The sequence below is a fragment of the Psilocybe cubensis genome, chromosome 13, assembly GCF_017499595.1.
Source record: "Psilocybe cubensis strain MGC-MH-2018 chromosome 13, whole genome shotgun sequence".
Taxonomy (NCBI): Eukaryota; Fungi; Basidiomycota; class Agaricomycetes; order Agaricales; family Agrocybaceae; genus Psilocybe; species Psilocybe cubensis.
This window is the reverse complement of record NC_063011.1, coordinates 1,280,889-1,307,714: the sequence shown is the minus strand read 5'-3', so window position 1 is coordinate 1,307,714 and position 26,826 is coordinate 1,280,889. Positions and strand designations below refer to the sequence as shown.

At 45.9% G+C, this 26,826-nt stretch overlaps 9 protein-coding genes and 1 non-coding gene across 10 annotated transcripts; 9 read left to right on the top strand and 1 right to left on the bottom strand.

Annotated features, from left to right (window-relative positions):
• Nucleotides 1-487: 487 nt before the first annotated feature.
• Nucleotides 488-1,973, top strand: JR316_0013147 (putative velvet family sexual development regulator; the record flags this gene model as incomplete). Its single annotated transcript, XM_047898759.1, has 6 exons — nucleotides 488-756; nucleotides 829-942; nucleotides 1,053-1,497; nucleotides 1,551-1,730; nucleotides 1,795-1,892; nucleotides 1,940-1,973. The coding sequence occupies 6 exons, from the start codon at nucleotides 488-490 to the stop codon at nucleotides 1,971-1,973; spliced, it is 1,140 nt and encodes a 379-aa protein (XP_047742307.1).
• Nucleotides 1,974-3,019: 1,046 nt separating this feature from the next.
• On the top strand, nucleotides 3,020-3,091 carry JR316_0013146. Its single transcript has one exon. It is a non-coding gene; the product is annotated as a tRNA-Met (tRNA).
• A 1,370-nt stretch (nucleotides 3,092-4,461) lies between these two features.
• On the top strand, nucleotides 4,462-4,991 carry JR316_0013145 (uncharacterized protein; the record flags this gene model as incomplete). The annotated part of the gene is made up of 5 exons (XM_047898758.1): nucleotides 4,462-4,666; nucleotides 4,722-4,758; nucleotides 4,812-4,848; nucleotides 4,899-4,924; nucleotides 4,976-4,991. The coding sequence occupies 5 exons, from the start codon at nucleotides 4,462-4,464 to the stop codon at nucleotides 4,989-4,991; spliced, it is 321 nt and encodes a 106-aa protein (XP_047742306.1).
• Nucleotides 4,992-6,755: 1,764 nt separating this feature from the next.
• On the top strand, nucleotides 6,756-7,501 carry JR316_0013144 (uncharacterized protein; the record flags this gene model as incomplete). Its single annotated transcript, XM_047898757.1, has 2 exons — nucleotides 6,756-7,063; nucleotides 7,117-7,501. 2 exons carry the CDS (start codon nucleotides 6,756-6,758, stop codon nucleotides 7,499-7,501), a joined length of 693 nt encoding a protein of 230 aa, XP_047742305.1.
• A 1,429-nt stretch (nucleotides 7,502-8,930) lies between these two features.
• JR316_0013143 (Isocitrate dehydrogenase [NADP], mitochondrial) lies at nucleotides 8,931-11,076 on the bottom strand (the record flags this gene model as incomplete). Its single annotated transcript, XM_047898756.1, has 10 exons — nucleotides 8,931-8,975; nucleotides 9,046-9,553; nucleotides 9,608-9,684; nucleotides 9,745-9,804; nucleotides 9,861-10,004; nucleotides 10,056-10,175; nucleotides 10,234-10,374; nucleotides 10,427-10,492; nucleotides 10,547-10,650; nucleotides 10,959-11,076. The coding sequence occupies 10 exons, from the start codon at nucleotides 11,074-11,076 to the stop codon at nucleotides 8,931-8,933; spliced, it is 1,383 nt and encodes a 460-aa protein (XP_047742304.1).
• Nucleotides 11,077-12,849: 1,773 nt separating this feature from the next.
• JR316_0013142 (uncharacterized protein) lies at nucleotides 12,850-15,566 on the top strand (the record flags this gene model as incomplete). The annotated part of the gene is made up of 13 exons (XM_047898755.1): nucleotides 12,850-13,035; nucleotides 13,097-13,222; nucleotides 13,289-13,483; nucleotides 13,546-13,625; nucleotides 13,678-13,781; nucleotides 13,842-13,990; nucleotides 14,049-14,116; nucleotides 14,172-14,296; nucleotides 14,350-14,600; nucleotides 14,643-14,857; nucleotides 14,903-15,119; nucleotides 15,182-15,396; nucleotides 15,470-15,566. The coding sequence occupies 13 exons, from the start codon at nucleotides 12,850-12,852 to the stop codon at nucleotides 15,564-15,566; spliced, it is 2,028 nt and encodes a 675-aa protein (XP_047742303.1).
• Nucleotides 15,567-16,515: 949 nt separating this feature from the next.
• Nucleotides 16,516-16,929, top strand: JR316_0013141 (UPF0523 protein B; the record flags this gene model as incomplete). The annotated part of the gene is made up of 1 exon (XM_047898754.1): nucleotides 16,516-16,929. The coding sequence occupies one exon, from the start codon at nucleotides 16,516-16,518 to the stop codon at nucleotides 16,927-16,929; it is 414 nt and encodes a 137-aa protein (XP_047742302.1).
• A 944-nt stretch (nucleotides 16,930-17,873) lies between these two features.
• JR316_0013140 (UPF0523 protein B) lies at nucleotides 17,874-18,287 on the top strand (the record flags this gene model as incomplete). Its single annotated transcript, XM_047898753.1, has 1 exon — nucleotides 17,874-18,287. One exon carries the CDS (start codon nucleotides 17,874-17,876, stop codon nucleotides 18,285-18,287), a length of 414 nt encoding a protein of 137 aa, XP_047742301.1.
• Nucleotides 18,288-19,958: 1,671 nt separating this feature from the next.
• Nucleotides 19,959-22,978, top strand: JR316_0013139 (uncharacterized protein; the record flags this gene model as incomplete). Its single annotated transcript, XM_047898752.1, has 2 exons — nucleotides 19,959-20,515; nucleotides 20,575-22,978. 2 exons carry the CDS (start codon nucleotides 19,959-19,961, stop codon nucleotides 22,976-22,978), a joined length of 2,961 nt encoding a protein of 986 aa, XP_047742300.1.
• A 1,899-nt stretch (nucleotides 22,979-24,877) lies between these two features.
• Nucleotides 24,878-26,436, top strand: JR316_0013138 (uncharacterized protein; the record flags this gene model as incomplete). Its single annotated transcript, XM_047898751.1, has 11 exons — nucleotides 24,878-24,917; nucleotides 24,976-24,995; nucleotides 25,051-25,065; nucleotides 25,123-25,161; nucleotides 25,220-25,305; nucleotides 25,363-25,471; nucleotides 25,523-25,691; nucleotides 25,752-25,887; nucleotides 25,938-25,977; nucleotides 26,029-26,060; nucleotides 26,118-26,436. 11 exons carry the CDS (start codon nucleotides 24,878-24,880, stop codon nucleotides 26,434-26,436), a joined length of 1,005 nt encoding a protein of 334 aa, XP_047742299.1.
• Between the last annotated feature and the right edge of the window lie 390 nt (nucleotides 26,437-26,826).

Genomic DNA, 26,826 nt, shown 5'->3' with positions numbered 1-26,826 from the left:
AGGCTAACAACACCAGTCAAAAAATATATTCATCGTCCCTCATAAAATTTTGTTCATCGACATTGTTTCTGGATAACTCCCTGGAATATCAGATGGCGGAGTATCATCCATAAATAATGTTGTGAATTGTGTGCCGCTGCTCCCGATAATTCGGTTCTTTAGCCACATGGGGAAGTAACTGATCTGACGGAATCCGGCACATGAGGAAAATCGATATCCGATAAATGGGAGTGTGGCGCCTTCTTCCCGGAACCCAGCTCCCCAAGACTACTGCAGATCGTTTATGACGGTTCCAACTAGTTGTTACCTGTAGTCTGTGAGTCTCATTTGTGGATCACACTCCCTGATGACCGACCACAGTTGATAAGGAATGAATTTAGGACGACGTGTTCGACCTATAAATCATACCACTCCCCCACTTCTTTCTCTTTGAACGCGTACCATTCCGTCACTCAGTCGTTGATTCGACCACCTCTAAGTCTTAAGTATGTATTCCCAGTACCAACTCAACACCCAACCACTTGCATCGAGCTCTCAGCCTCAGGCTGCACCGTCGACCTCGTATACTAGTACTAGGCAACATAACTCGGGGCTTCCATCCCCTTTGTTGTCCCCCCCTTCAGGAAGGGCGGTGCTTCATCCAGAGAGAGGGACAGCTCTCATTGGGCGCCCAATATATTTTCAATCGGGCCCCTATGTCGGCCGAACCATACGCACGGAACTTCATGAAATTCAAAAAGCTGATCTTGGTCGAAAGTAAGTTTTCTCTTTTTTGCAATACTCATGTTCCAAGTTAATGGATGAGGTACTCGGCACTGGCATATTCAGATACGCGAGGGTCGATCGACGGCCTCTCGATCCCCCACCCGTAGTTTTGCTCAAGATGTTCGAGGTGCACAACGCTGGTACTGATAGAGAACAAGAAGAAGAAATGGAATACGAGTTGAGTTACACTCCCGTTACGCTGCGGCTTGTTCACCCGAAACCTACCGCTTCAATTATCTGTGCGTCTAAGATATCTAACCTATGTTACACATATTTTTTTTCACTAGTGATGTCCAAGTCCTTGGGTTACTCTGCACAGTAGATTTGTTTCCGGTACCTGGTCCGGATTCATTAGCCGAGCATACGAGCCCCCGTCACAGTGGCAAAACATCCTCGGCTCCCGCGACACATAGCAGATTTGTGTCTTCATCTCCTTCACCATCTTCACCATCAGGTTCGCCTTATGGTCAACAATCTCAACAGACACATGGATACACTCATAGCCCCACTCCTGGCGCCTCTTCTTCGTATAGCCGATTTTCAAAGGGCCTTCCAAGTCACTTTTCTGGATATATGATGCCTTCAGATGCATCCACGGATATAGTTCACTATGTGGATGGTTATCCGATTACTGAAAATTCGAAGCAAACACAAGCGCTTGTGGGTGCGACCTTTGTACAACCAGTGGTAATGGATTACCAGGGCAGCAAGGCGATAATATTTGTCTTCGCTGTTCGTAGTTGTTGTTGCCCCATATTTTGAGCCAACTGACATCAGATTTGAAGGATCTGGCTGTCAAGATTGAAGGTTACTTCATCCTCCGCTATCGCGCCTTCGATATTTTTGCCCGGCCGTACAGTAATACCAACGACCTTGCCATTTCCTCTGAATGCTATGGAGGGATGTTCCGTGTCTATTCGACGAAAGAATTTCCGGGACTATCAGCGTCCACAGAATTAACCAAGGTAATTTCCCTTGGGATCTCCTCTTCATTTTGCAACGCTTTAACAAATTTATGTCTATGTACAGCGTTTGTCGCTTTGGGGTGTCCGACTTAACATTCGTGTATCTGAGAGGAGGAGGCGAAAAAGGCCAGCTTCTGACGGTAGAAGGAGTCCGACGCCAGAGTGAGTTGCTTTTATTATCCAGTTCGTACTGCTCAAGTACTAACAAGGCCTCGCGCTCTTCGAAGTGGCGACGATGATTAGCGACGATTATAGCTATTTGATCTGCGTGTTTCTTCTTTACAGATCTTGATCATTATGGTTCACGCTCATGCTCTGCGCAGATATCATTCTAACAGGAGTACAAATAGTTCAAGAAGCATGTATGTTTACAAACCCCGAAAGGTACACTGCAATCGAAGGATTCCGTAGCAGTTTATGTGCTCTCATGGCATTGAATTGTGTCTGGACACATCTCGGACATTTTCGTACCTCTTGGAGATGGGCATTCAGTTCATCCTCACACGGCGGGATATTCAGAATATAGAATTATCACAAAGTAGGTAATCAAATGATACAACATACTTGAAATATATTGGGCCATCCGTCTTTCACATTTGTTTGAAATATAATGCTGCCAAATATTTTAAGTTTCTTACCACATACAAAGGTGCTTTATATTTTAAATTGAAAGGAACCTCATATCAGTAAAATGGCAGGTATTTACTGATATGAGGTTCCTTTCAATTTAAAATATAAAGCACCTTTGTATGTGATAAGAAACTTGATATATTTGATAGCATTATATTCCAAATGAATGTGAACATGGACGGCTCCAATATATTTCCAGTATGTTGCAACGTTTGATTACCTACTTCGTGGGAACTCTATTTTCTGAATATCCCGACGTGTCAGTACAATTACTTTTCACATCCGAAGAGGAATTTTTTGGACAGAGCCAATCTCTGATTTGATCTGTTCAAGTATTCGCGGAGTTGTGGAGATATCTGCGCCACGGTTGTCGGGAATTTGGGCTTATTTAGGTAGTCCGGACTCGAGATGCGACCCTCGAGCCTGGCTGGTGGGATCAATTATGCATATTAATAGTAGGCCGGCGGACTCTTCAATTCGGAGCCGAATGTCGGAGATTCAGAACAAATTTCTCAGCCCAGAATCTTCATGTGAGGAATACAACAATTGTTGATGATTTATATAGTTTCTCTTAAGGATAGTGTAGTGTCTTTTGCTCTTAATTATGACAACTGACTCAGCCGCGTCCGGATAAACAGGCGGGGATGATGCAGTGCACAAGCAGCATGGCGCAGCGGTAGCGCGCGGGGCTCATAACCCTGAGGTCACTCGATCGAAACGAGTTGCTGCTAAGTCGTCTTTTTGCTCTTGCATTTCCCTTTCTCCCACTGTCTAAGCCTTTCTTATTTGAGCTGAAAATATTTTAGCGCCCAGAAAGTACAATTTGGGGATAAAAGCCTTCTTCGGGGCGAGAACGGTGTATTCGGGAATCGGCTTTAACGATATCGACAATGACCTATATAACGTGAGCAGCTAGTACGACGTCAATTACTAAACGTCGATTGCTACCAAACAGGCTTTATAGCTATTTTCATATCGATAGACCTATTCCCTAAATTTACACATACACGAACAACGAATTTTATTGAGCGGAACATAAAATCTGAAGACGGCAAAATCACGGAAACTCGCAAAATCGTCAATGAGTATTTACAAAAAGTCGAGCTATGAGAACTAAGATCAATACCACCACATTAGCAGCAACCCTAAAGCCATTCCCTTCTCAAACTTGAAAGGTATGTCGATGCTTTGCTGCCAGATTGTACCATAGTTTGATATAAACTCAACATCGGAGCATTCCTTATGTAACTAGGTTACGCAAAAATTCAAGGCCGACTGTATGAATATATTCTAAGGTTGGGCCTATCGATATGAAAATAGCTGTAAAATTAGAAATATGTTAGATTCATTTTCGCTGTCAGTCGATGGTGTCCGGGAACAGCCTGGCGAGCTGAGCCATGGCCTATTGATCTGAGAACCTCTGGCAGGCTATACATGAGCCAGAGGTGTCTGTGGCGGCTGATTTTTACAGTAGATAGTATACCACCATGTAAGATCTGTCATGAACATATGTCATCCATGCCGCAAACCTGGCACTGAAACCTGTTTTGCTAGTAGGCTCATCAGGAAAACAGGCGAGGATTAGAAGAGATATAAGATATAGAAGGGATAGTCCACATAATGTACCATTTTCTATCTAACAATTTTTCTCTAAATGTTATCAACTACATGAAAATTTCCTATCAAATCCTATTCAACGAATTTTTTTCCATGTTTTACAGGGGTGAGTTATACTTCTATCAAGGCCAGAAAAACGTCGCTCGTGCGGGATCGAACGCGTAACCTTACAAAAAAGGTCTTTACAACTGTCAGACATAACCGCCACACCACAAAGGTGACACAAACTATTAAATGTTTAACACCCAAATTATCCCGACAACGCGGTCACGACACAAAATCAAGCCGATAAACGACTCATCACCAACTTGAATGCGAAACAAGATTCAACTATGGATACAGCAAAATGACCCCGACAAAGTGCAGCGGGTATGGATTGCTCCTCCGTTGGAGGAGCACTCGTCGGATTCATCTCTCCGCGGCCTTGGCGCGGCCGAAATATTTATTCACCCGACAAGTGATCCGATTTTAATTTTTCGATCAAATGTTCAAACTCCGACTTGTGAGCCATCCCGCGTTTTTCACGTTCAACACAAGTCCCAACTTACCACCATCTCCTACGTATGCACAACCGTCGCAACGCAATGAAGACACGACTCGGACGACGCCTGATGCAACAACACGATGTGTTCACCGCAGCTGTAAACATGACAAAGGGCGCGTGAGAGTCGTGAGGGGAGGCCAACAAGGTACGTGCATTCCTTCCACCTCCCTCAACTTGCCACCCTACTCCTACAACTACAGATGACACCACCGCCGTCTCTGCTCGGCTGCAAGTGAGGTACGTGCATTCTCCACCTCCCTTAACTTACCACCCTACTCCTACAATTACAGATCGCACCACCGCCATCTCTGCTCGGCTTCGAGTGAGGTACGTGCATTCCTTCCACCTTCCTAACTACCCCACTCCTACAACTACAGACAACACCGCCGCCGTCTGCTAGGCTGTGAGTGTTATTGTTCTTGTTGATCTTGCTCGCTGACATGTGCTATTGTAGCTTCAGCAAAACCTGATTAGCTTTCTAGCTATCCTCGCCCGTTGTCAATTCATGCCACCCTTCCAGGAAACCAGGAATAGTAGCTTTTTCTTAGGATATTCTCATAGTACATGAATGTTTTTGAGTACATATTAACCAAAATATAAATTTTCTATCTCTACTATTTCGGTGAAGCTTAAAAAATGTAAAAATCTATTCAATTCAAGCAATGTTCTATTTGATTATATCTCAAATTCTACTTCCTCTATAAGTGCATGCTAGAAATACCTGTAGTGCCGTTTCTACCAGTTGAAATAGTTTCCGACATGGCATATATTTCTAAACGTCGATTTGCAATCCGATCAGAGGGCTTAGATCTATTTCGACAAATAAACAAATAGAATCAATATATTAAATATAATCAAATATTTTTGCTAGTTCTATTTGTTCTATTCCTCGCCTGTTTTCCTGATGCTGCCAGTGGAGACCACTTTGAAGTACATCTAAAAAAAGGGTCTTTTCGTATTTCTAAAAGCCACTAATGCATCTTTTTCCCTTGGTTCCTAGCTATGTGCATTTTTTTAGCAATCTCTGCCTTTAGCCAGTTTTTGGTGTCAAGCTGTCGGCGCTTAACTTCACTGACAGGTGTGGACAGTGACAAAAGGTCTCGTGACCGTGACAGACGCGTTTCTTATCGATTTTTTGCTGTTAGGTTCACAATCAAATCTTTCAATTGGTCTTATTTTCAACTCTTTAGGTCCAAAGCGAATGTCCACGACTTGGCGAACACCTGGCCAGCATATGACCCTCATAGACTTTGCGCTTAATCGATAGGCTTCTGTCACGCCACGCCTGGAGTGGCTACCTTCCAGTTGACTGTTGTTACGAAAATGAATCTTTTATTCGAAGTCAAAATTCAAAGACTATATCACCGACTTCTACAGGTTAAAATAGGAACATGGAGAAGATACCTGCTTCATACCTGCCTCAGTGCGCCCACGAGTGTCCTCTGTAAACACCGCCAAGTCGAAGTTACTCGATAGATATAGATTTCATAGGTCAAAGCATTGAAGAAGTACTCTGGACGAAAGAAAGCTAGGCGAGTTTGAAAAGCTTTGTAACCTGGTCCCGGGTGACCTGTCCATAACGACAGGATAAACTCAGGTATAGTGGATAACTTTTTTCGGCCTATTGTGAATTCTCACTTTCCTATTGTCGTCGGGGTTTCAACTTGACAATAGGATGAGACCATTGTCACTATGAATATCTCTAAACGAAAATTCCTCGGTAATATTCAGATTCTGGCCGTTAAATCACACTGTGATGGATGTTTATATGCGTCTAATATCAGTCAACACAGTCAATGCATTTATTATTCCTGTGGCGATAGATCCGCATCCCTCTCACAAAATCACAACATACTTGTCTCGTACATATGGTCCTAGACCCCAAGCCTCTTGCGTCTACCGTTTGTGACAAACCGGCGCAAGGTGTTCTCTTTGCGGTGCACATTTTATTATCTTCAATAACGGCCAACCGCGAGATAATAAATCAAGACCAGCCGCATACGTTTTTTGTTGGAACCACTCTCCATTAAGCACATCGCAATAGCACAACAGGACCCGAGATTGGTTACGCAGATGCAGATAATCTACTCCCAACGCGGTCATTCAGAATCAAATTGCCACTCAAGCACCCAAGTGAGATTCTTATAAATTGCAGTTTTTTTTTTTGATGGTCTCGCTGGTTCACCTTGCCATTGATCCCCTTTCCTGCGAAACCCACCTCCCTGTATTCCTGGATGTCCTCTTATACCGATATGCCCGTCAGCACACAATTCCATATTAGTCCGAGAGCCCTTCGTCGATTGTACTTGAGAAGAGTCCTGATATCGCACAACAGCGGGAGATCTGAACCCCCAACGCCGAGACCCTTGCCCCCTCCGCCTCGGGATTCCGATGATATCACAATTTTGAGGATTGAGACAAAACAGGAATCGGGTGAGGTACCTCCAGCAGACGTCGTCGCATATCTCATGCCCGGAGTCAGGATGTGTCTTGGAAGTCGCCGTGTCAGGAGGACCACTCTACCACTTGGTGCCACTGCGATGTGAGTGCTTCTTCCTACTAATATCTTGAAATGAGCGTTTAACATTCCATAAGAAATCAAACAATAGCCCCTCTATATCGCGGCCGAGTTGTACCAGCGAAAGAAGATATCCATTTCCTTGTGTCGGACCAGTATGGCATTCAAGCCTTCTACACGAAGGCTAACTCTGTTGAGGAACCGATGCTGATGGACAATGAAATTCCGACCATCACAACGGTGTATTTCAGGCGTCTAATCATCATTCATAATGATGTTCAGAACCACCTTGAGCAAGAAGGACGGCGTACACAATATTTAAACAGCCGGTCTTCCCTCAAACGCCAGCGGGAGGATGACGAGGAGGATAACAGGGAGCCGAAACGCTTGAAGGTTGATTACAAACTACCGTACTTTGTCATGCTGCTCGCCACTGGTATCGCTGTCAAGTATTTGCTATGACCTCTACAGGGGCTCCAGCAAGGACCGTCGCCGACCGTCGTCATAGACACAATGGACTTCTCTTTTCTATTCTTTTCCAAGTTTCATGTTGTACAATTGGACTGCAGTCTGCCCCATCTAACTACTCCTTGTTTGTTTTTTTGTTTTTTGTTTTTTGTGTTATAGCCTCTGAGGGGTGGGCCCCTCCCTTGGCTTACTACTAATTAACTACCTACTACGCTCCGTTAGCGTTTTGGCTTTCGTCGATCCCCTCTGCACTAAGGGGGGCCCTCACGTCCCCCCTCCTAGCCCAGCCTCTCCCAGGCTGTTTGAGGTGGCATAACTACTCCTTATTTTTATGTATGATGTGATGAGCATCATCGGTATTACACCTCGCTAGTTATTTTCAAATTTATGTCTAAACAATAGCATAGTTTCAAAGCTCCCATTCGTCAGATGGAAAGATACTCAGGTCCAAGTTACTCAAAGTTGTGGTAGTATAACGGCACCCACTTGACCATGCCAATTTTCTCCTCCGCTTTTTGCCTAGTAGTCAGATCCATGGGAACAACCGAAATTTGCGTCAAAAGAATCACAGTAAACCAACCACGCTGCAATAAACACTGGTAGTGAATCCTTGAACCTTAAGTAGCACTGTGAAAGACTAAGACGTTTATTGTAGGTTAGAGAGAAGTAAGCCGAGAAATGGTACATATAGATGTGTGAGTAGTAGCATTATTGCAATAGCAGAAGTATCAGCCAAACCATGACACACCCACTCTACCTCCGCGCCTTCTGTACGTTCACTACCTCCGCATGCGAATGTAGATTACACGTCTAACCTACTCGCCCCTCGTTGCTTGTTCTACATCTACAATGACATCCCTACTTCGAGTGTGTTCAAGAACCAGAGAGAAAGTTACAAACAAGAAAAGCAAAGCACATTTCAGAATATAAAAAAAATAGCAAGCAAAAAAAGACAACACAACAGGAAATAAAAGCATCCGCCCCCTCCGTCGTTTCTCATGATCGTCGATTTGCTGCTCACTAGCCGTGGCAGCTATCACCTGCTTCGCCAGGTTCGCCACCTGAGTCCACGCCGTTCCGCTTCCGTCCTTAAATCTGATATAAATACATGTTTATAGATCACATTGTCCCTTGATTTCTTGGTTTCTGAATGCCTTTGTGTTGTACAACTCCGCGTTCAATTTCGACGCTTGCTGCACCATTTAATCCCTGTAATAACGTCCGCTAGGTCAGATCCGTGTTCAATAGGTCGAGGAGAGAAAATGCTCTGCTGGCGAGAAGCGTTGGAAGAAAGGAGAAGAAAGGAAAGGAAAGGTCCAGGGAACCACGACGTCCATGACGAAGGTGAACCGGAGCAGAGAAGATAAATCGAAATCGTAATGGTGAAGGTGAAATGGAGGGAAACAGAAGGAGGAAAGGTGATTCACAATTTGGACTTGCGGGCGTCAAGCTTCTGCTGCAGCTTAGCCTGGAGGAAAGAGAAAGAACCGCAGGTAAGCAAATGAAACCTCTGTCCGATAAACAAATAGGGGACAAACCTTAACGGCATCCATATAGACGTCAGTGATGACCCAGTGCTCCCTCTGCATGTTCTTTCCATGAATAGCAAGCGCCAAATCCTTGGTCATGATTCCGTCTTGGTCAATAACCTCCACGCAAGCAGCCTCGAGGTCCAACGAGAAGTTCCTCAACGCGTCGTTGCCATCGAGCTTAGCACGGTGAAGCAGACCGCGGGTCCACGCGAAGATGGACGCGACGGGGTTCGTGCTCGTCTCGTTGCCCTTCTGGTACTCGCGGTAGTGGCGGGTGACTGTACCGTGTGCAGCCTCGCTCTCGATGATCTGGCCATCTGGCGTGAGGAGCTCCGAGGTCATCATGCCCAGAGAGCCGAAACCCTGTGCGAGAATGTCGGATTGCACGTCACCGTCATAGTTCTTGCATGCCCACACGAATCCTCCAGAAGACTTGACAGCCTGTGCAACCATATCGTCGATCAGACGGTGCTCATAGTAGATGCCAGCTTCCTCGAATTGGGTCTTGTATTGCCTTTCGTAGGCAGGTCAGTTGGGCTCGTCAGCGTTTCAGTTATAAAAAACTTACGTGTCGTAGATATCCTGGAAAATGTCCTTGAAACGTCCGTCGTATTTCTTCAAGATGGTGTTCTTAGTCGACATGAACTACGCGACCACACCTCGATCAGAAATGTAAACACGGATCAGGACGCGCGAGCGTCTTACCAAAGGCATCTTTTTGGCCAGGGCCATTTTGAAAGAGGAGTGTGCGAAACCGGTAATTGACTGGCGTGTTGATCAGCATGTTGAACACGCATAGAAGTCAGGGACCGAAAACGAACCTCATCAGTGTTGTACATGGACATGGCGACTCCAGGACCCTTGAAGTCATAAACGTCCATTACAGTAGCAGGAGCGCCATCAGCCGGGGTGTAGACAAGTTGAAGTTTTCCAGGTCCAGGAGCGACATAGTCGGTCGAGCGATACTAAAAGAGAATGTTAGCACCAACAAGGCGGAAATGGACGAAAGGCATTACTTGGTCACCGAAGGCGTGTCTGCCAATGACGATGGGTTTAACCCATCCTGGGATGGGCTTAGGGATCTTGGAGAGGATGATGGGTTCACGGAAGACAGTGCCGCCGAGAATGTTACGGATCTGAGAACAAACAACCGGTAAGCACAAGGTACATTTCAACGATGATAAAGGTACTCACGGTGCCGTTGGGACTCCTCCACATTTCTTTAAGGTTGAATTCCTTCACACGAGCTTCGTCAGGTGTGATGGTTGCGCACTTGATACCAACCTGGTGTTCCAAGATGGCATTTGCAGCGTCAACGGTGACTTGGTCATTGGTCTAGATGGGTGCATTAGTGATGATCTAGCCACGATGGATGGAAGTAGTATACCTGGTCCCTGTACTCCAATCCCAGATCGAAGTACTTGATGTCCAATTGGAGGTAAGGAAGAATAAGCTAAGGGAAGAGCGGTCAGTGGTGAACAAGGATCGAGGCAACAAAACAACGCACCTCCTCACGAATCTTCTTCCAGATGATCCTTGTCATCTCATCGCCGTCCAACTCGACGACTGGGTTTTGAACAACAATCTTTTGGATAGCTCCCGACATAGCGTCTGTGAATAAGGCAGAAAGGGCAAGTAGTTAGTCTTCGGAGAGTCTGGAGCGGATCTGAGAGATGATGAGGCAAGTAGAGGATCGGAATGGGGAGATTCGCAAAAGTAGTGGCCCGGGTGGAGAAGGAAATTCCGAAGCGGGGAAGTAAGGCATGGCACAGTCTGATGGGCGGGACTCCTTCATCCCGAACGCATCATAAATATGATTTGCCCGGGCAAGCGATTTAATCCGTTTGAAATCGACCGCAAAAACGAGAAAAAGCGGAACCAGCAAGCGAGAGCTGGCACCAGGTAAACAGAACACGCACATTTAGAGGTAGCAAATCCTCGGTGAGGAGCCGATAACGAGAGCGCAGGAGTCCATGCCCTGTTCAGTGGGACCTTTGCCGACAAAAGACGGGCATTGCGAGCGGTAGAGGCCCACATCGTCGGATACCTGATGGTGGTTGGGAGTAAGTGGCAGGAAGCCTGTTGTTGTTCAACAGGTTTAAGGTCTCAAGGTTGTCGTTGTTTTGTCGCTGCGACTTTTCTGTGTTCCCTATCCGGATTATATTCGCGATAACGCCGAAAGTGTGAGGGCCGATACAACGCGTGCTCGCTGCGGCGACAAGTTGAGCCGGACGTGAATAGGAGCTTCAACACTGTTCAAGGTCGTCCACAACGATTGTCAAGCACAAATGTCTGAAAACACCGCTCTTTTTCTAATCCAGCTCAGCACCGAATCTTTTGTTATTCCCCACACTATATTTACCCCGCAGCGGCCACGTCAACCCGGACCATCGCGATGCATCATCATTCTTCCTTGTCCAATGCCATTTTCATGTGCAAGTCCTTTGGCAGACCCCAGATGACTAATTTTGTCCCATTTGCCACGATACACACACTCGACTTGCTTTGCATTGTCACCATTGCCCGGGTTTAGTTGTCTACCTTTGATGTTCTCGAGGTGCATCTTTGATCAATCGCGAGGATACAAGAACTTCGAAGCATCCTCTATATCCCATAGGGCCTGGACGCTTATCCTCAGGGTGATTTTTGCAGTGGATCGGATGGCTAAAGCTTCTCTTGTGTATGTTTCGACAGGAAGGCTTTGCGTTTTTGTATTCCACCCTCTTCTACCCTTACTTGGATTGAACCCTGATCGACCATCGCTGCGCTGAGGGCAGCTCTTGGGATCGTGTTATTCATTCCTGGACGATTCAAAGGCTTTCCTCCATACGATCATGAAAAGTGTTGCTTGATATCCAAAACAACCCTTCAAAGGGATCTCGAGCAGAACCTCGGGCATTGACTTGGTGACTACAAACCTCACTGGTGGGAAATGATCTAGTTGATGATTCTCCACATATTACTATCAGAGAGAATGTACCGGGAATGACTTCCACACACATCTCGGCCTTCGCGACAACGCCGGTCATTGACCTCATGGCTCATCATACTCATGTCCCTGCACTTGTATCTGCCTCTGGGGAGGCCGACCTTTCGTGACAACCGTTAAGTTCACTGCCGTTATCATCATTGTTGAAGCTTTCTCAGCTCTTCGGTTGATCGTGTCTCTGTGCAAGACAAAAACATACACATCCCGTTACTGTGGCTTCAGCAACGAGCATATTGCACTTCTGGAAAACATTTACCCCTTTTGATGGATTTTGTCATCTTTGGGTTGCTTCCGAAGGTTGTGTAAATTCAAAAGTATACTTCGGTTTAATGCCTGCATATATTCATATCTAGGAGTGCCAGTTTTGTGTCAACGATGTGCACGTAGACGGACCAAAGGATTTCTGTCCCATCTCAGGCGGCCCAATATCCGATTATCCGTTTTTATTGAAGTTCAACGAAATTGAGACCCAATGATTGAGCGTGTTGTCACTCAGGTAGCCACAATAGTCTATGGGTCCTCCAACAACCTCAATCCCGGAGAGAAACTGGAATAATGTTTGCTTTACATAGTGAGTTGGAATGGCTGTCGTGGAATGTTCCGCGTGACACCGCTTGACGCGTTGAACGCGGAAGGTCACATCACGTGATGTTCAATGTTGCGTTTCTGACTTAACGGGAAATGACCCACCGAACTGTTCTTACCCATATTTTAACCTAAAAAAATCGCTAGCCGCCAGCACATCGTTTTTTTTTTTTTTTTCAGTTTTAGAAAACCAAGAGACATTAAAATTTACTCTTGATATCTCTTTCAACACTTCAATGCCCACCAAGTCCGCAAAACGTCAACTGAGTCCTTCGCAACAAGCTGGGGATTCTGCAGGGATTGCAACTTCCGCGACGCAAGAGTCTGCTGACTTACCAGATCACGTTCCAAAGAGAAAGAAGCGAAAGGTAGACCAGAAACGATCTGCAACGCAAGCTTCTGATGCAAAAACGGTAAAAGTGGTGCGTTGCTTTGACTTGGTGCGCAGTTCAGGCTCTAGCAGCTCATATACCATTGTGTTAGCCCCAAAAGAGAGGACGTAGAGCTACTGCAAAAGGTACTCGCACTTCTAAAAGCAAGGCTAGGGTAGTCCCTGTGACGTACGCTCCAGCGAGCTTGCAGGGAATGCCTACAGAACTATTAATTCTAGTACGTTATTGCCATGTTCCAGTAAAACACGATACTCAAACAGGTGTTCTACATCATTATTGATAGATTTTTGGACAAGTGTATCCTAAAGATCTATTACAACTCATGTGGACCTCCAAAGTTTTCCGCACGATTCTTCGCAGTAAAGGAGCTTCGGGGATTTGGAAAAAGTCAAGGTCTCGTATTCGGGGCATGCCTCAATGTCCTAGCGACTTAAGCGAACCTCAATATGCCAGCTTATTGTTCGGCCACCATTGCTATGTAGGTGCAGCATCTTAAACTTTATATTGTTCATTTTCATTTGACTATCTTTACGTTGTTAGATTTGTTTCAACGAGCGTAGTATTGTCTATGAGTCTTACGCTGGTCGTTTTAAGGCCTGCTTTCAATGCCTGAGTAACGAGTACGTGGTGTTTCATAATATTAATATACCTATACTTACCACTAAGTATCAGAAAACTGTTTGTCAGAAGCCATCTACCCGACATTTCGACCTGGTGGGATGGCCCGTATCAGAAAAAACTCGCTTTGCACTTGCCCCAACTCACTATAGCAGACCGTAAGTTTGTTTATTAGTATTATCTAGGGTTAACTAACGTCAATTCATGCTTCTGTAAAGCGCAATTGCTGGATGGTCAAAAGTACACTTACTGGCCCCTTGCAGTTCATCAAACTTGGTCAAAGGAGCATAGCAAAGTTCAACACAACGTAAATGAGCGGGCCAAGTGGGCTAACGCTAAGATAGCAGAGATAGAGCCTATAGAAATGGTAATATTTTCTTCTAACCCTGACAGTGTCGCTAATCAATTCATAATTCATACAATAGCACGCCAGGGAATGCGAAAACTGGATTGCTGCTAAACTACCAAAATTGGGAGCTGACAGGCTCCTGTGGTAAGTTTATGATATCGAACAGCAGTTACTCAATTGTATTGAACGCAATATACAGCATCCTTGACTACTTGGACACCTTGGGTTGGGAGGACGAACTCGAGAAACTTGTCGATCCTTGTGAGACGATCATGGATATTCCTGGTATCTATGATGCTTGTCAGACAAAAATAACCTCTGAAGGTGCGTTTTCAGTTAGCACACCTTCGTCATGTCTAATTAGTACACTGATGCAGTGCTCGCCCGTTTGGAACCCCGGCTTGTCCGACGCATGGTCGAATTGAAGAACAAGAGGCTGAGGAAACAACGGCTCATCCGTCTCAAGCAAGGAATACCGTTATTGCGCCAAGTCATCCAGGATATCAAGCAGGAGCTTCCATTGGATGTGAAAACGCCTGATGTCGCTGATATTTTTCTACACCCCATCGTGCAGAAAATCTGGAAAGACACGATGCCCAAACCATTTGAGATATCCAATTTCGACCCCGTGCGTGATAAAATTCATGACATATCTCTGGACTGGCGACAGGGGGTGGAATCAAAGTTGATAAATGAAATTTTGTCTGCTATTGGGCAGGATTCATTTGATCGTACGAAAGTTCTCCATCTTGCTACCACAATTTTTACCTGTGAACACTGTGTCGGAATCAATTATTATCAAAAAGATCAAGGCCACCACCATTTTCTCCTGCAATACCCTAGAGTCCTTGTCCATGAACACGCAACCAACGAACCCAAGAAACGGTATTGTGATTGGAACTTAAAACCTGATGACTCTGATATTCTCAGGTTGCGCAAGACAACTGCAAAGATTTGCTGGGGGACACTGGACAACATCAAATTCTGGAAAGATGGCTGGGAAGTTCTCTCTGACTTGTTGACAGAATTCGGTTACGACCCACAGACGACCACGGCAGCAGAGATGGATGCTGCTGATCCTATCTTCCACTGTGTTTCTTGCAACTCGCCCCGTCAGGGCCGTGCTACTATGAGATGGAGAATGGTGGTGAGCTCTATATGTGTGATTGTCCTGAATCATTACTCACACATTCATATGAAATGTGGTAGCCACGCCACAAACTATCATATCAACGTCACATAAATCACCCGCCGTGTAAGCTGGAATTACTTGGAGAACGTGAGGCTCAGATCGTACGGGAAAGGCTGGATGAAGCCAATGCCCTTTATCAGGCATCGACTACCCATGGTATGAAGAGCATCACATGTGTTCATTGCCGAACAGTCGCCGACTCTGTAACTGTGAAGCAACATATTAAAGAAAAGTATGTCCGACAGTCGATCTATGATTCTAAAACCTTTTCAGTTGTTCTGTTCTGATTGTCATCGGTTGAATAGGCACGGAATCGACAAACCAACGAAAGGCGATATGTTTCAAAACTTGGACTGTAGTGCCAACATTGCATTCCATTTCTTGTGGCCACCGCTGGATTGAATCAAGTCGGATAAACTTAAACTACACCTATGTATAATTTTAATGCTGTGTAGTGGCTACCAGAATAAGTACGTGTATATCCGCTCTTAATTATCTCTGCTTTCCAATCCCATCGGTATAGCGGGATTACTTGTTTCTAATTTTAACTTTTCGTTAAGCAAGGGTGCCTTGTGATGACGCCAATTACAACGTAAGCGCCGGCCAAATCAGAAGCAATCGGCATAAGTGGTGTGCGGCGTTTGACACTACAGCGGGCATACAAAGAGAGTCTTTCCTACCACTATGGTTTATTATTGTCACACAACACCTTCAAAAACCTCGACAATAAATCTACACCAGTTTCTAGAGATCAGACATAAGCTCCGTGAAACCCAGCGGCGCGCACGGCCATAGTGATGCTCCAAATAATCTCATCGAAGAATCATTACAATCAAGATATCTACCAGCTCCAGGGACCAGGACATATACATCGGCGCACAGCATGTTTGGTTCTAAACAACGCGTACGTATAAACGCTATTTCCTGGATGGTCATTGGGTAATACCATCCTAAAGGGTCGGATGGAGTCCGACTCCTACAAGTTGTATGTTGTGTGGCATGCTAAAGATGTATATTTTGATATTATAATTATATACATTGCCTCAAACCAGAACTCCTTGTTCATCGTACATTCCTATTCCAATGCCGCTTTGGAAGATTACGTTTACCTCCGTGGTACTAATATAACGCAGTTATGATTTTCTCATATATACAGTCTCAAGCACCGTTTCTCCTCAGACATTATCAACTTGTTCACATCATTCACGTCTCGTAGACTGGAACCATAACACAGGTACAGCCAACTTGGCTCTTGCCTTCACATGTCAAATTCGAGGGCTAAATTTCCATTAATTGCCTTAGAACCCAACAAAGGTCGACTATATTTTACCACATATACGCACCATCGAAGATGTCCACCAGCGAAATTACCCGCCAAGTCGCTCAAGAATGGTTTGGATACGTCCAGAACCACCATTATGAGAAACTAGATGCGCTCGCTACGCCCACCGCCAACTGGTGGGTTGGCGGGTCGAAGGACAAGATCCCGGTGGCAGGAGATATGCCTTACCCTCAGCGTCGGCAGAGCACACAACAGCTAAACGAAGGCGCCGACAAAAGTTCCACGGAGCTCGTCGGGCTGACGGTCGACGGGAGCGTCGCTGTGCTCGAAGTTCACCGAACCCTTGACGGACCGGGCGAGAAGCATTACGATACATATGCGATTGTGAAACTGATACTTAACGAGGAGGGCAAGATCCAGGAGGTTAGGGAGTATTTGGATTTCTTTGCGCTTTTCAAATATCTTGGTGTTCCAGGATTCTAGTTGGCAGTATTCTATTTTGGAGCAGGTTTAGACTGTAGTGCAAACATGGCATTCCATTTCTTGTAGCCGCAGCTGGATCGAATCTATTTGAGAAAAAATTACATTTTTAATTCTGCTGTGTAGTCATTACCAGCAATGAGTACGTGTACGGTGTACCCCTTGTAATAGTACATATATTGTATTTTTCTTTTGATCTCTCACCAGGTCTGATTGAATACTTTCAAGGCTCTGTTCAACGGTAGCAAGGTTAAAGACTTTTTTCCTCTCGCGCCATGTAATGACCGCGAGTTGAAATTGACTTCATGTACACGCGTTGCACTCCTAGTGGGCCATAAGCGCTTAAGCGCCCGACTTAAAATCGACCGAAATTTCAGAAGTAATCGATTTGTGGTGTTCAATTTTTTACATTACATTGGATGTATACTGAGAGAGAGCAGTGTGAAATCCAACAGGGCCGGCAGATTGTGCGGCTGTGAAGATGTTTTAAACAATTAGACGTAATGCTAGCCCGGCCTTCTCGTATTAAACAATTCTATGACAACTTTATGCAATCGATACATTTACCATCGCCTTAACGTACACATCGGCGCATAGCATGGTAGGCTTCCGACGAACGCGTATGTTTCAATGTGACTTCCTGAATGCTATCGTACAGTTTCAAACGGTTGGACCAAATTATAACAGACTAGATGACAACATAATAGATATGCTATTTTTTCGTATAAATTGTCTCCCTTTTGAACCCAGTGGCACAAGCGCTCTCCTTTTTCTTGCTGAGGTACAGTAGTGCAATTTCTGCTCAGACATCAGGCTGCTCACATTGTTTGTGGTTGATAGGTTGAATAATCCACTGGTAAGTAGATCAAGCTCATCCCTTTCCCTTGCCAAGTTCGACAGCTAAATTGCTGCTCACAGCGAATTACCGAATATAAACACTATCAAAGATGTCCACCAGTGAAGTTACCCGCAAAGTCGCTCAAGAATGGTTTGGATACGTCGAGGGCCACCAATACGAAAAATTAGACGCGCTTGCTACACCCAGCGCTAACTGGTGGATTGGCGGATCAAAGGAGAAGATCCCGGTGGCGGGCGACATGCCATACGTGCAGCGGCGCCAGGGTACAGAGCAGCTGAATGAAGGTGCCGATAAAAGTACTACCAAGCTCGTCGGGCTGACGGTCGACGGTAACGTCGCCGTGCTCGAGGTATACAGAACACTCGATGGACCTGGCGAGAAGCACTACGAGACGTATGCAATTGTAAAATTGATACTTAACGAAAAGGGCAAGATTCAGGAAGTCAGGGAGTATTTGGATTTCTTTGCGCTTTTCAAATACCTTGGTGTTCCAGGATTTTAGTTGTAGGTAGTTTATTTTGGCGAATGTTTAGAAAAATGGAAAAAAATAACTGAAGAAGTTGATTTGATGGGAGTTGTAGATTGTAGTTGGGAATCATGGGGTAGATTTGAGAAGCATCATGGTAGTCCGGAGATAGCTACGTTCAACAATATCCAAGTATGGCTATTTTCTTCGGAGATGTCGGCATGAGTATGACGTCTGCTTGCATTCATGATGTCAGGACTTGCGCAATAGACATCAAGAAATCCTAGTCAAAGTAGCGTAGACAGAGTTTAGTGACGCAGTTTCATGGCTTGTATTTGATTTGTGGTTTTACTTCGGTCCATTTGGATGATGGGATAGTCATAGGTGGTCGTCATATCATGATCATGTCGTATTATCGACCTATGGCATCAGTGCAAGTGAAAGATTGAGAAAGACTTTTAGGGCAGTTTTTATCTCATAAAGCGAAGAAATAACGGCCTGGACATGGAAGATATTGTCCTAGATAGCTTTGATAGTGCCGAATGGCATGTACTTATCGAGTCATGCGTGGTGTGCCGAGAGACGGATATTCGAGGCGTTTCGTATACATTTCGGCGAGAATGACGATAAGAGCCCAATTTTAGAGTCTGGACAAGTGAATTGAGTCCCAAAGAAGGCGCAATACAGAGCCCACGGATCTTGATACGAGGAGTCTAAATGGGTCGCCAATTCTCCAGACATACATGCAAAGAGAGCGAGGGGAAACGAGCAAAGAATGCTACGAGTTGGTACAGTACAAGAGAGTCCCATCGTTGGGCCTTATCGTGTCCCTGAGCTAAGAAGCCCCCGTGGGAGAAAAGACGGTCAGGTGATCTAGGTCCACTGAATCGTCCCAGAAAGGAAGCGTGAATTTGACTTTCTCCCCATCGCGTGCCACACATGTCTCAAAGCTTCCGCGTTTCCAAGTTATATCGGATATAGGGGACAGTTATGTTCACATTTATGGCGGGGAATCTTTCGAGTCGAATGCTATTCGACTTGCAGTATCCTCTGCAGTCTGAGATTTGAATGCGCACTAAACACCCACAGAAAGTAGTGTCGAAGAAGAATTACGAAAATGGGCACATCAGAAGGATGCGATGTTGCAATTTCGCTTATGACAATGGGCCCGATCCGGTCTAACGCGAACATACGTACTCGGGGGTTGCAATTTTTAGCCCTTACTTCCTGTTCTCATCCCTGGTTTAGTCTGGCAGGCTTGCATCGTGTCTTCCAGGTTATCGTCAATCTCTAGTTACCTATCATTGCCTCTGGACAGGACCATTGTTAGGTTTTTGGAGACTGTCAGCCTCCTTTCCATTTCTCGACCCCTATTGTCAGCCCACGTATAGCACCGTAGTGCCACACATTGTATCACGGCCACTTGAAGCCTTGAACTCCTAGTCAACTCAAGCCGCCGTAATTGTGCCCACCGGTAATTCTTTGGGACTGTCTGGATCAACGTAATCATTTGTTCTGGCAAGTATCCTTCTTCATTACCCACAGTGAAGGTCGTTGACAGTGTTCCTGCTGCTAGCTGTAAATCCATAACAACACCGTCTTTCCTTTCTTATTTTCATCTTTTTTTTTGAACCATCGAATTGGCATGAGTGGTCCGCTGCGCGCACAAACATAGCTTCAGCATCGCAAGCCAGTCTTCCATCAGCAATGCTCCTCAAACTTATTCCTGCGCTTTCTGAACCGACCATCCACTTTTCTCTCTCCTTTTCTGATCTTCCGTACAACCTACCAACACCTGCAGCATGGACATCACAACTGGCACAACTTATGCACGAAGACCTCGAGACTCCGACGACTTTGCACTCCCTAGACCGATCGGCAGGGGTGACAAGTCTTCTGGAGGAAGTTGAGCTTGACGTTGCTTTGGGAGAAGTGAGATGTCGATTCATAGACGGCAAAGTTGAAAGATGGGGATTTTGGGAGGGAATTTCCCGTGCTGGCGCTTTCAGGCATATTGACGGCGAACAATACGGGAAAAGATTGTCAGATGCATTGGAAAAGATTGTCAAGGATGTGCACGAAAGTACGCTCGAGGACGAACGTGTCTTGCGAGAACGGGCATGGGAGAAGCAAAAGGTGGAGAGAAATAGGTCATTCTCTTCGGTAACAGCTGCGTCAGTAGCGAAGGTCAGTAGTGGGTCAAGTAAACCGACGAAGCATAAGAAATCTCGTTCGTTTTTTATGCAAATTGTCTCAGCAGTTGGGTGCGTTTGAGTCCAAATGTCTGATATCATGTTCAGTTTAATTTATTCGCTTTTACTAGTTCAATTATCAACTTGTCATCCCCGGCCTCTCCTTCTAGCAATGCAACTTCATTTTTCTCCTCTCGCCCTAGCACCTCCCAAGCATGGCCAACACCTACGTCTCCACCTTCTACCACTGCGCCAACTGGAACTTCACCTCGTGCTCGTGCACTCCGTCGAAGTGCACGTTCATCACTAGTGGATACATATCGCCTCTATGTGCTCACTGAACTGGTTCGCCGGATTGCCGGCCCTACCATCAGCATAGACACACTTGAAGCGGACTCGTCACAGGAAGATGATTCACAAGAATACCGCAGACAGGATCCAACAAATTTCTGTGTGTGGATTTTGCACAGCATGCGAAGGCGTATGTTAGAAAGGATGGATCAGATTTTGGAAGAGGCGGAGGCGGAGCTAGCCTCAGATCTGTCCACTCTCGATGCAGCGCCAAATTCTGATGTGCAAGAAGATACTGGCCTGGAGACGACAACTATGATTGTGCCAGTGTCATTCTCGGATGACGAAGACGAGCCAACTAAGCCGCCACCTCTATCAGCCACGCCTGATGATTCAGACTCTGACGACGGTAGTTCTGTGCATACTCCTTCCACAACATCTCATTTCCAGTGCTATCCTGGCATTCCCTCCACTAGGACGTCGTCCCGGTCTTCTAATGTCAGCTCCCATTCCTCTCACTCAGACGAACATGAACTGCTCTCTGCGTCACCTACGCCTCCTGTCCCGCCAAAAGATCTTCCTGAAGCTCAACCCTCTGTGCAACCATCGACAAGCCGGCAACGACCAACCATCAGGCTGTTGGTATCTCAACCTGCACAACCAGTGCCCCCTGTGCAACGCCTCTCGACCGCCGCCCTCGAGGAATACCGGTACCTCATGGACAGCCGCAAGCGCCTCGCGCAGCTGCTTCTCTTTGCTGCGAGCCAATCTCGCGTCGCCAATGAGGAGGCGCGAAGCCGGCTCGACGTCCTCGCTGTGCGGAGTCGCAGACGCGCCTGGTCAAACCGCGCGCTGTCGATGGAAGCCAAGTCCCGCACTGGGCTTGGAGGATCTGCGGCATACGGCTTGGCTACGCCGTTCCGCTCCTCGGCGCTCGCGCGGTACATGTGGACCGCGGAAGATCTAGCCTGTGGGTCGGGCTCTGCCGATTCCTCACCTGCTTCGTCACTGTCCCGATGCTCGGGCCTCGGGTTCCCGCCATACCGCCCGAGATTGCGTCCTAAAATTCGCCATGATGTAGAGGCCGTTTTGGGGATTGAAATGCACGGAGACTCCCTTGTGGACGACGAGGAGGGTGGCCCGTTTGAGGAGGAGAGTTTGGCGGACGCACATCCGGCAGCGGCAGAGCGTGACATCGACATGTATGCAGGGATTAAAGGTGCCATGCACGAGAAACGTGTCACCACCAGGAAAGTCAGCATATCGACGCGTGCGCCTGCTCCTGAAAAGAGCAGATCTGTCATTGGCCGGTTGTTTCCGGTGACGGAGGAGAGGGAGGTCGAGGTTCAGGATCATTATCCAAACGACGATCAGGTTTATGAGTTTGCGCTTCATGGTCGTACCACGTATAAAAAGGAGCAGACACATACTTTTATGGGCTGTGACGAGGTTCGCGTTGAGAGTGAGGACGAAGAGGAAATTATGTATGCTTTCAACGGCGACGACGACGAAGATCACCATGAATTCGATGTTGAATCAGGCTTTAGTGAATTCGGCGACCGTGAGGTGCCCCACGACGTTGATTCCAGTATGGCTGGTGTTGAAGTTGTTCAGCGACCAAAGGCTCAGAAGACGCGTTCGACCAGTCGGATGGGCGCTTTCCTGCAGAGGGCCAAGGGCATGCAGAGCTCCTTCCAATCAAATAGCCGGCAGCTGACGAAGGACAGTCTTCTCTGCCAGGGAGTCCCCGCCTCGGTGGTCGTTCCTTCATCCCCAGCGCCTTTGAAGAAGGCTTTCCAGCTGCAAACCCAGTCTCAGGCTCGATTCAAGCGGACAGACCCTCCCGTCCCCGCCTACGCGAATGAAAAGGCGATTAAGATTGCGCGCACGTCCTCCGCTGCTATTTATACCAATATTGAGGTGGACATGCTTGACATCCAGGTCTACGATCCAGATTCGACTGACTATGCACAATACAAGAATGAGCCTTTAAATGGTAGACCTGCCATCTCGCCTAAGTCTCGTTCTCAGACATCTAAAGCTAGCCAGGACGAATTCACTCTTTCCATGGACGTGCAGAAGCGAAGCAGCCGTAAGAGGCGTGAAGGCTCGCGACAATTTGATTACCCAACCAAACCTCTCGGGAGACATGAATTCGATGAACCACGACGGCCGAAGTTGGATGCCATTTTCACCCCATCTGCACGTAGTGGAGCTTCCTCGAAACCCAAACTCTCCTGCTAATTCCCTCGCCTGCCATATCTCCGTACCGCTGACACTACGGCTATTTTTCTGCCTTATTCATTAATCCCGCAACACTCCTCCATTTTTCATCACCGCATACCGTGGGTCCTGTCAAATCATCAGCTCCTACCCACTCATTTCACGCGGGTTAATTTTTAAAATCTTTAGTTCAACGCTAGCATTTACTTCTATTTGCATGGTTTTTTACATTCACGGTTCAACATCATCATCGGTCATCTTAATTCAAAATTGCATCCAACCTACACATTCTCTGTCTTGTCATGCTTTGATTACACTATTCGCTTCACATTTTGCATCGTTCCTTCATTCTTCTTCACGTTTTGCATGACAGGCGCCAGAAATACGCCAAAATATACATCACATCCAATTACCTTATAGTTTCATTATTTTTCTTACATTTATCAGTTAGTCGACACCACAACCTAACCCCTCCCACCTCACGTTCAAGCCCTACAAATCCACAACAGCAGCATCAACAACGATACCCTCTTCCTATCCGGACCGGAACCCCCGAAGTGCAGCCTCCTCTATCCCTAGCTCGATACTTACCAAACCGCTCTTGTGTACTATGCGAGGTCTCGCATACCATACCCATTTTGGATTTTTTTGTCGTCGCCTCTTTCGGACTTTTCACAGGCATTGCGACCTCAAACCCATCAAGATATTACCCAGCCGGTGATTGAAAAGATTTCCTTCAAATAACATCACATTCCTTAATACCCCGTAGCAATAAATACATCAACATCACTCCTTCACAGTGCACTGAACACTTTCTAATATTTCATTGTCATCTTTTCAAACATTGTCTTTTTAACCATGATAGTGTTAGCGTCACCTCTGGACCCCCATCGTTTATACACATGTGTATCAATAGTCCGACTTTACCATCTAGTCCAAACATTCTCAGCTGTTGGATCACGAAACCAGCGCCTCTGAGTCGGGTGTTAAGTTCTAAAGTTGTTAAAAATATCTCACGTCGGTGAGATAAAAATATTAATCTCAAATGATGTCGATCTTGCTTCGAGCCTCAGAATACGTTTCATCTGTAGACAGAAAACGTAACTAGTATTACTTAGCTCAACGATGTATGAACGCCCACCATCGAGTTGAAGTCATCTTTTATCGCACGGGCGCGCTCTTCAAATCTGGTCTATCTGAGCAATAAGCAGTTGACTGCAAATTGTCTTAATTTTCTTGAGGATCATCATGAAACGCAGAGTGATTACTAGGCATTCACTCCGCGAAAGGCGAAGCGGATCGCTTTTAAGGCGCCTCTGTAGTAATCAAGGTACCTGACACTTACGTCAGTAAATAAATTTATGTACCGAGCCGACCTATGCGGTAATTCGTGTAAGGGTACATAGGTAAACTGGTTAAAGTTTTGGACAGTCTATGTGGCCGCACGAATATCTATAGATTCGATTCACATTGTTTTCTCAAAAACTGGAAGCTTGAGCGTAGTTTAAGGGGATAAATTGGGCAAAGCAATTTTTTTATGTGTAAGGGAGATAAGAGAAAATGACTCCCAAGCTTGGTAAAGGTGCCGTTGCTAAACCCTAACGTAAACGTAATTTCGCTCCGGAGAGCGCTGGAGAACGGCTTGTAACGGACCCGGATCATTTCTGCCAATCTCCAAACCATATCTGTCAGTGGAGCCCGTATAAAAGGTAGACTTCTGCGATGCCTGTACAGAGAGCGCTGGCCGCCCATCATAAACCTTCAAGCTTCATAGATCTTCCTCCTCGCTAGGCCATGCCAATTATGAACACTTCAGTCGATGAGAGGATCCGTCTTGTAAGGCTGGGAATGATACCACTCTATACCGTCTGTAAGTTGAAATTTTACCGATATCTTCGTGAACGCGCATTGATCTTCAAAATGGCAGTGACTTCACTTGTATGGGTCCTTCACGATTATTGTGAGTGTTCTGGATTGCTCAAATGAACAATTGGTTGAACCCTATTTATTATTAATAGTCATTACACTGGAGGACGAGGTGCGCATCCACTTTCAATTGCCTCGGTAATCACTTTTCATTGAAGGAATGATAGGTCAAATATATTTGGGTGAGTTTGAGAAATCTCGCTGTAATGAGCTATTTCTGATATTGATCTATTCAACAGTCGCAAAAGCCCTGCTTCAGTAAATTTATGTTCTTCTGGGTATGAATAATGACATAGCTACTTGAGATTATCCATAACACCCGGATTTTTCTCATAGATTCGCTACTATACCATCTTCTTGGTGTCCTTCGATGTTCTCCAGATTCACGGATTTGCCATTCCAGGTGTAGTTACCCGAGAACTGTAGGCTAATCTTTTGATGCACATCTCTTCTTGATTTTGACCATATAATGAATCTAGATGCATTGCGGCTGACCCTACGACCAGAATGGCGGGTGCAATCAGTTTGTGGTCAATAGAAATATTCATGATGATGAGGATTTACGTTCTGTTTAACCGATCTACGAAAGTAAGGAGCTTGCACCTGTTCGAGGCCTATCATCGTTGATTTTAGTTCAAGGTTGCTATTTTCAACGCAATCCTTTTCATCGTTTCCATCGGACTCTTCTTGTGGATCATGATCGCCAATGCTATACAAAGAAAACTCGTGTTAGACGCCCTAGATCACTTGCCGGCGCGCGGCTGTCCTGCTATTAACGGTGGGACCCAATGGGCGTTGTGGATGCCTGGTGCGTATTTTAAATTCTTCTTTTCGCCACAACAGAGATGAACATTCGCCTAATTTTCAGCTATGGCATTTGAATTTGTACTCTTCGGATTCGCTGTACTCAAAGCCATCACATCTTCGTCAACGTTTGTCCAACTTAATGAACGTTCGTCTTTGACTGCAGTTTTATTGAGAGAGAACATTGCGTACTTTGCTATGTGAGTCGTTGGCTTCCATGTCATTTTAATTGTCTCAACGTACGTTTAAGCATCGGCTGTCTTCTTATTTTCAACAACATCATGGTGGTGGTGAGATTTATGTTACTACGGTAGATTACTAGTAAACCTTTTTTTCTCTAGGGTAAATCAGGTATCCCATGGTTTGGATTTGGGTGAGTAAAACATACTTTATCAGCCCCCACGTTTTATTTATCTTTCAACCACGATAGCCCATTCCACGCATCCATGGGGATTGTGACAGGCAGAATGATTATACACCTGCGTAAATTTTCGGTCAAGCATCTCGAGGGCCAAATGTCTACTCCCTCCTCGCCCATTCTGTTTGTTGGATCACCAGTAGCACACAAAGGAAAACAACAAGTGGGCGTCATTACTCCAGGCCGCCATCAGGAATCCGGAGACTCTGAGGAATCAGACGAGGAGGAGGAAAGAGTGGTCAAGGAAATGCGAGTGCTGGTCAACGATATCGAGAACAATATTCCAGGACCCTCAAAACTCCCTGATAGCCTTGACCGCTTAGTGACTTAGCTGAAGTGTGGCTTCAGCGGAGCCGATCAAGTTAGCGAGGGCAGTACTCCGCTCGCAACCGAAAACAGCTTCACCTCCGAAATGCCCTCTACAACGAGTAATACCACCTTATCGCGGCCGGGCTAAGTACCGGGACGCTCTGCTCATTAGCATTTGGAAGTGGTCGTGGGTTCCCGCGCCTTTGAATGGTGCTGAACGTCATGGACCCCTGGAGCATCACAGTGAAGAAGCAGATCTTCAAAGTATTAAGTGAATTTTGTGTCACTGAAGTAGATCTTCATACAATCAAAGCATTCTCGGGTAATTCAACTCTAGCAGGTAATTCTACTCTTAGAACTGAGGTTCTTTGATTACTCAGAAAATTGACTTGGGAAAGCGAGACCACTGAGC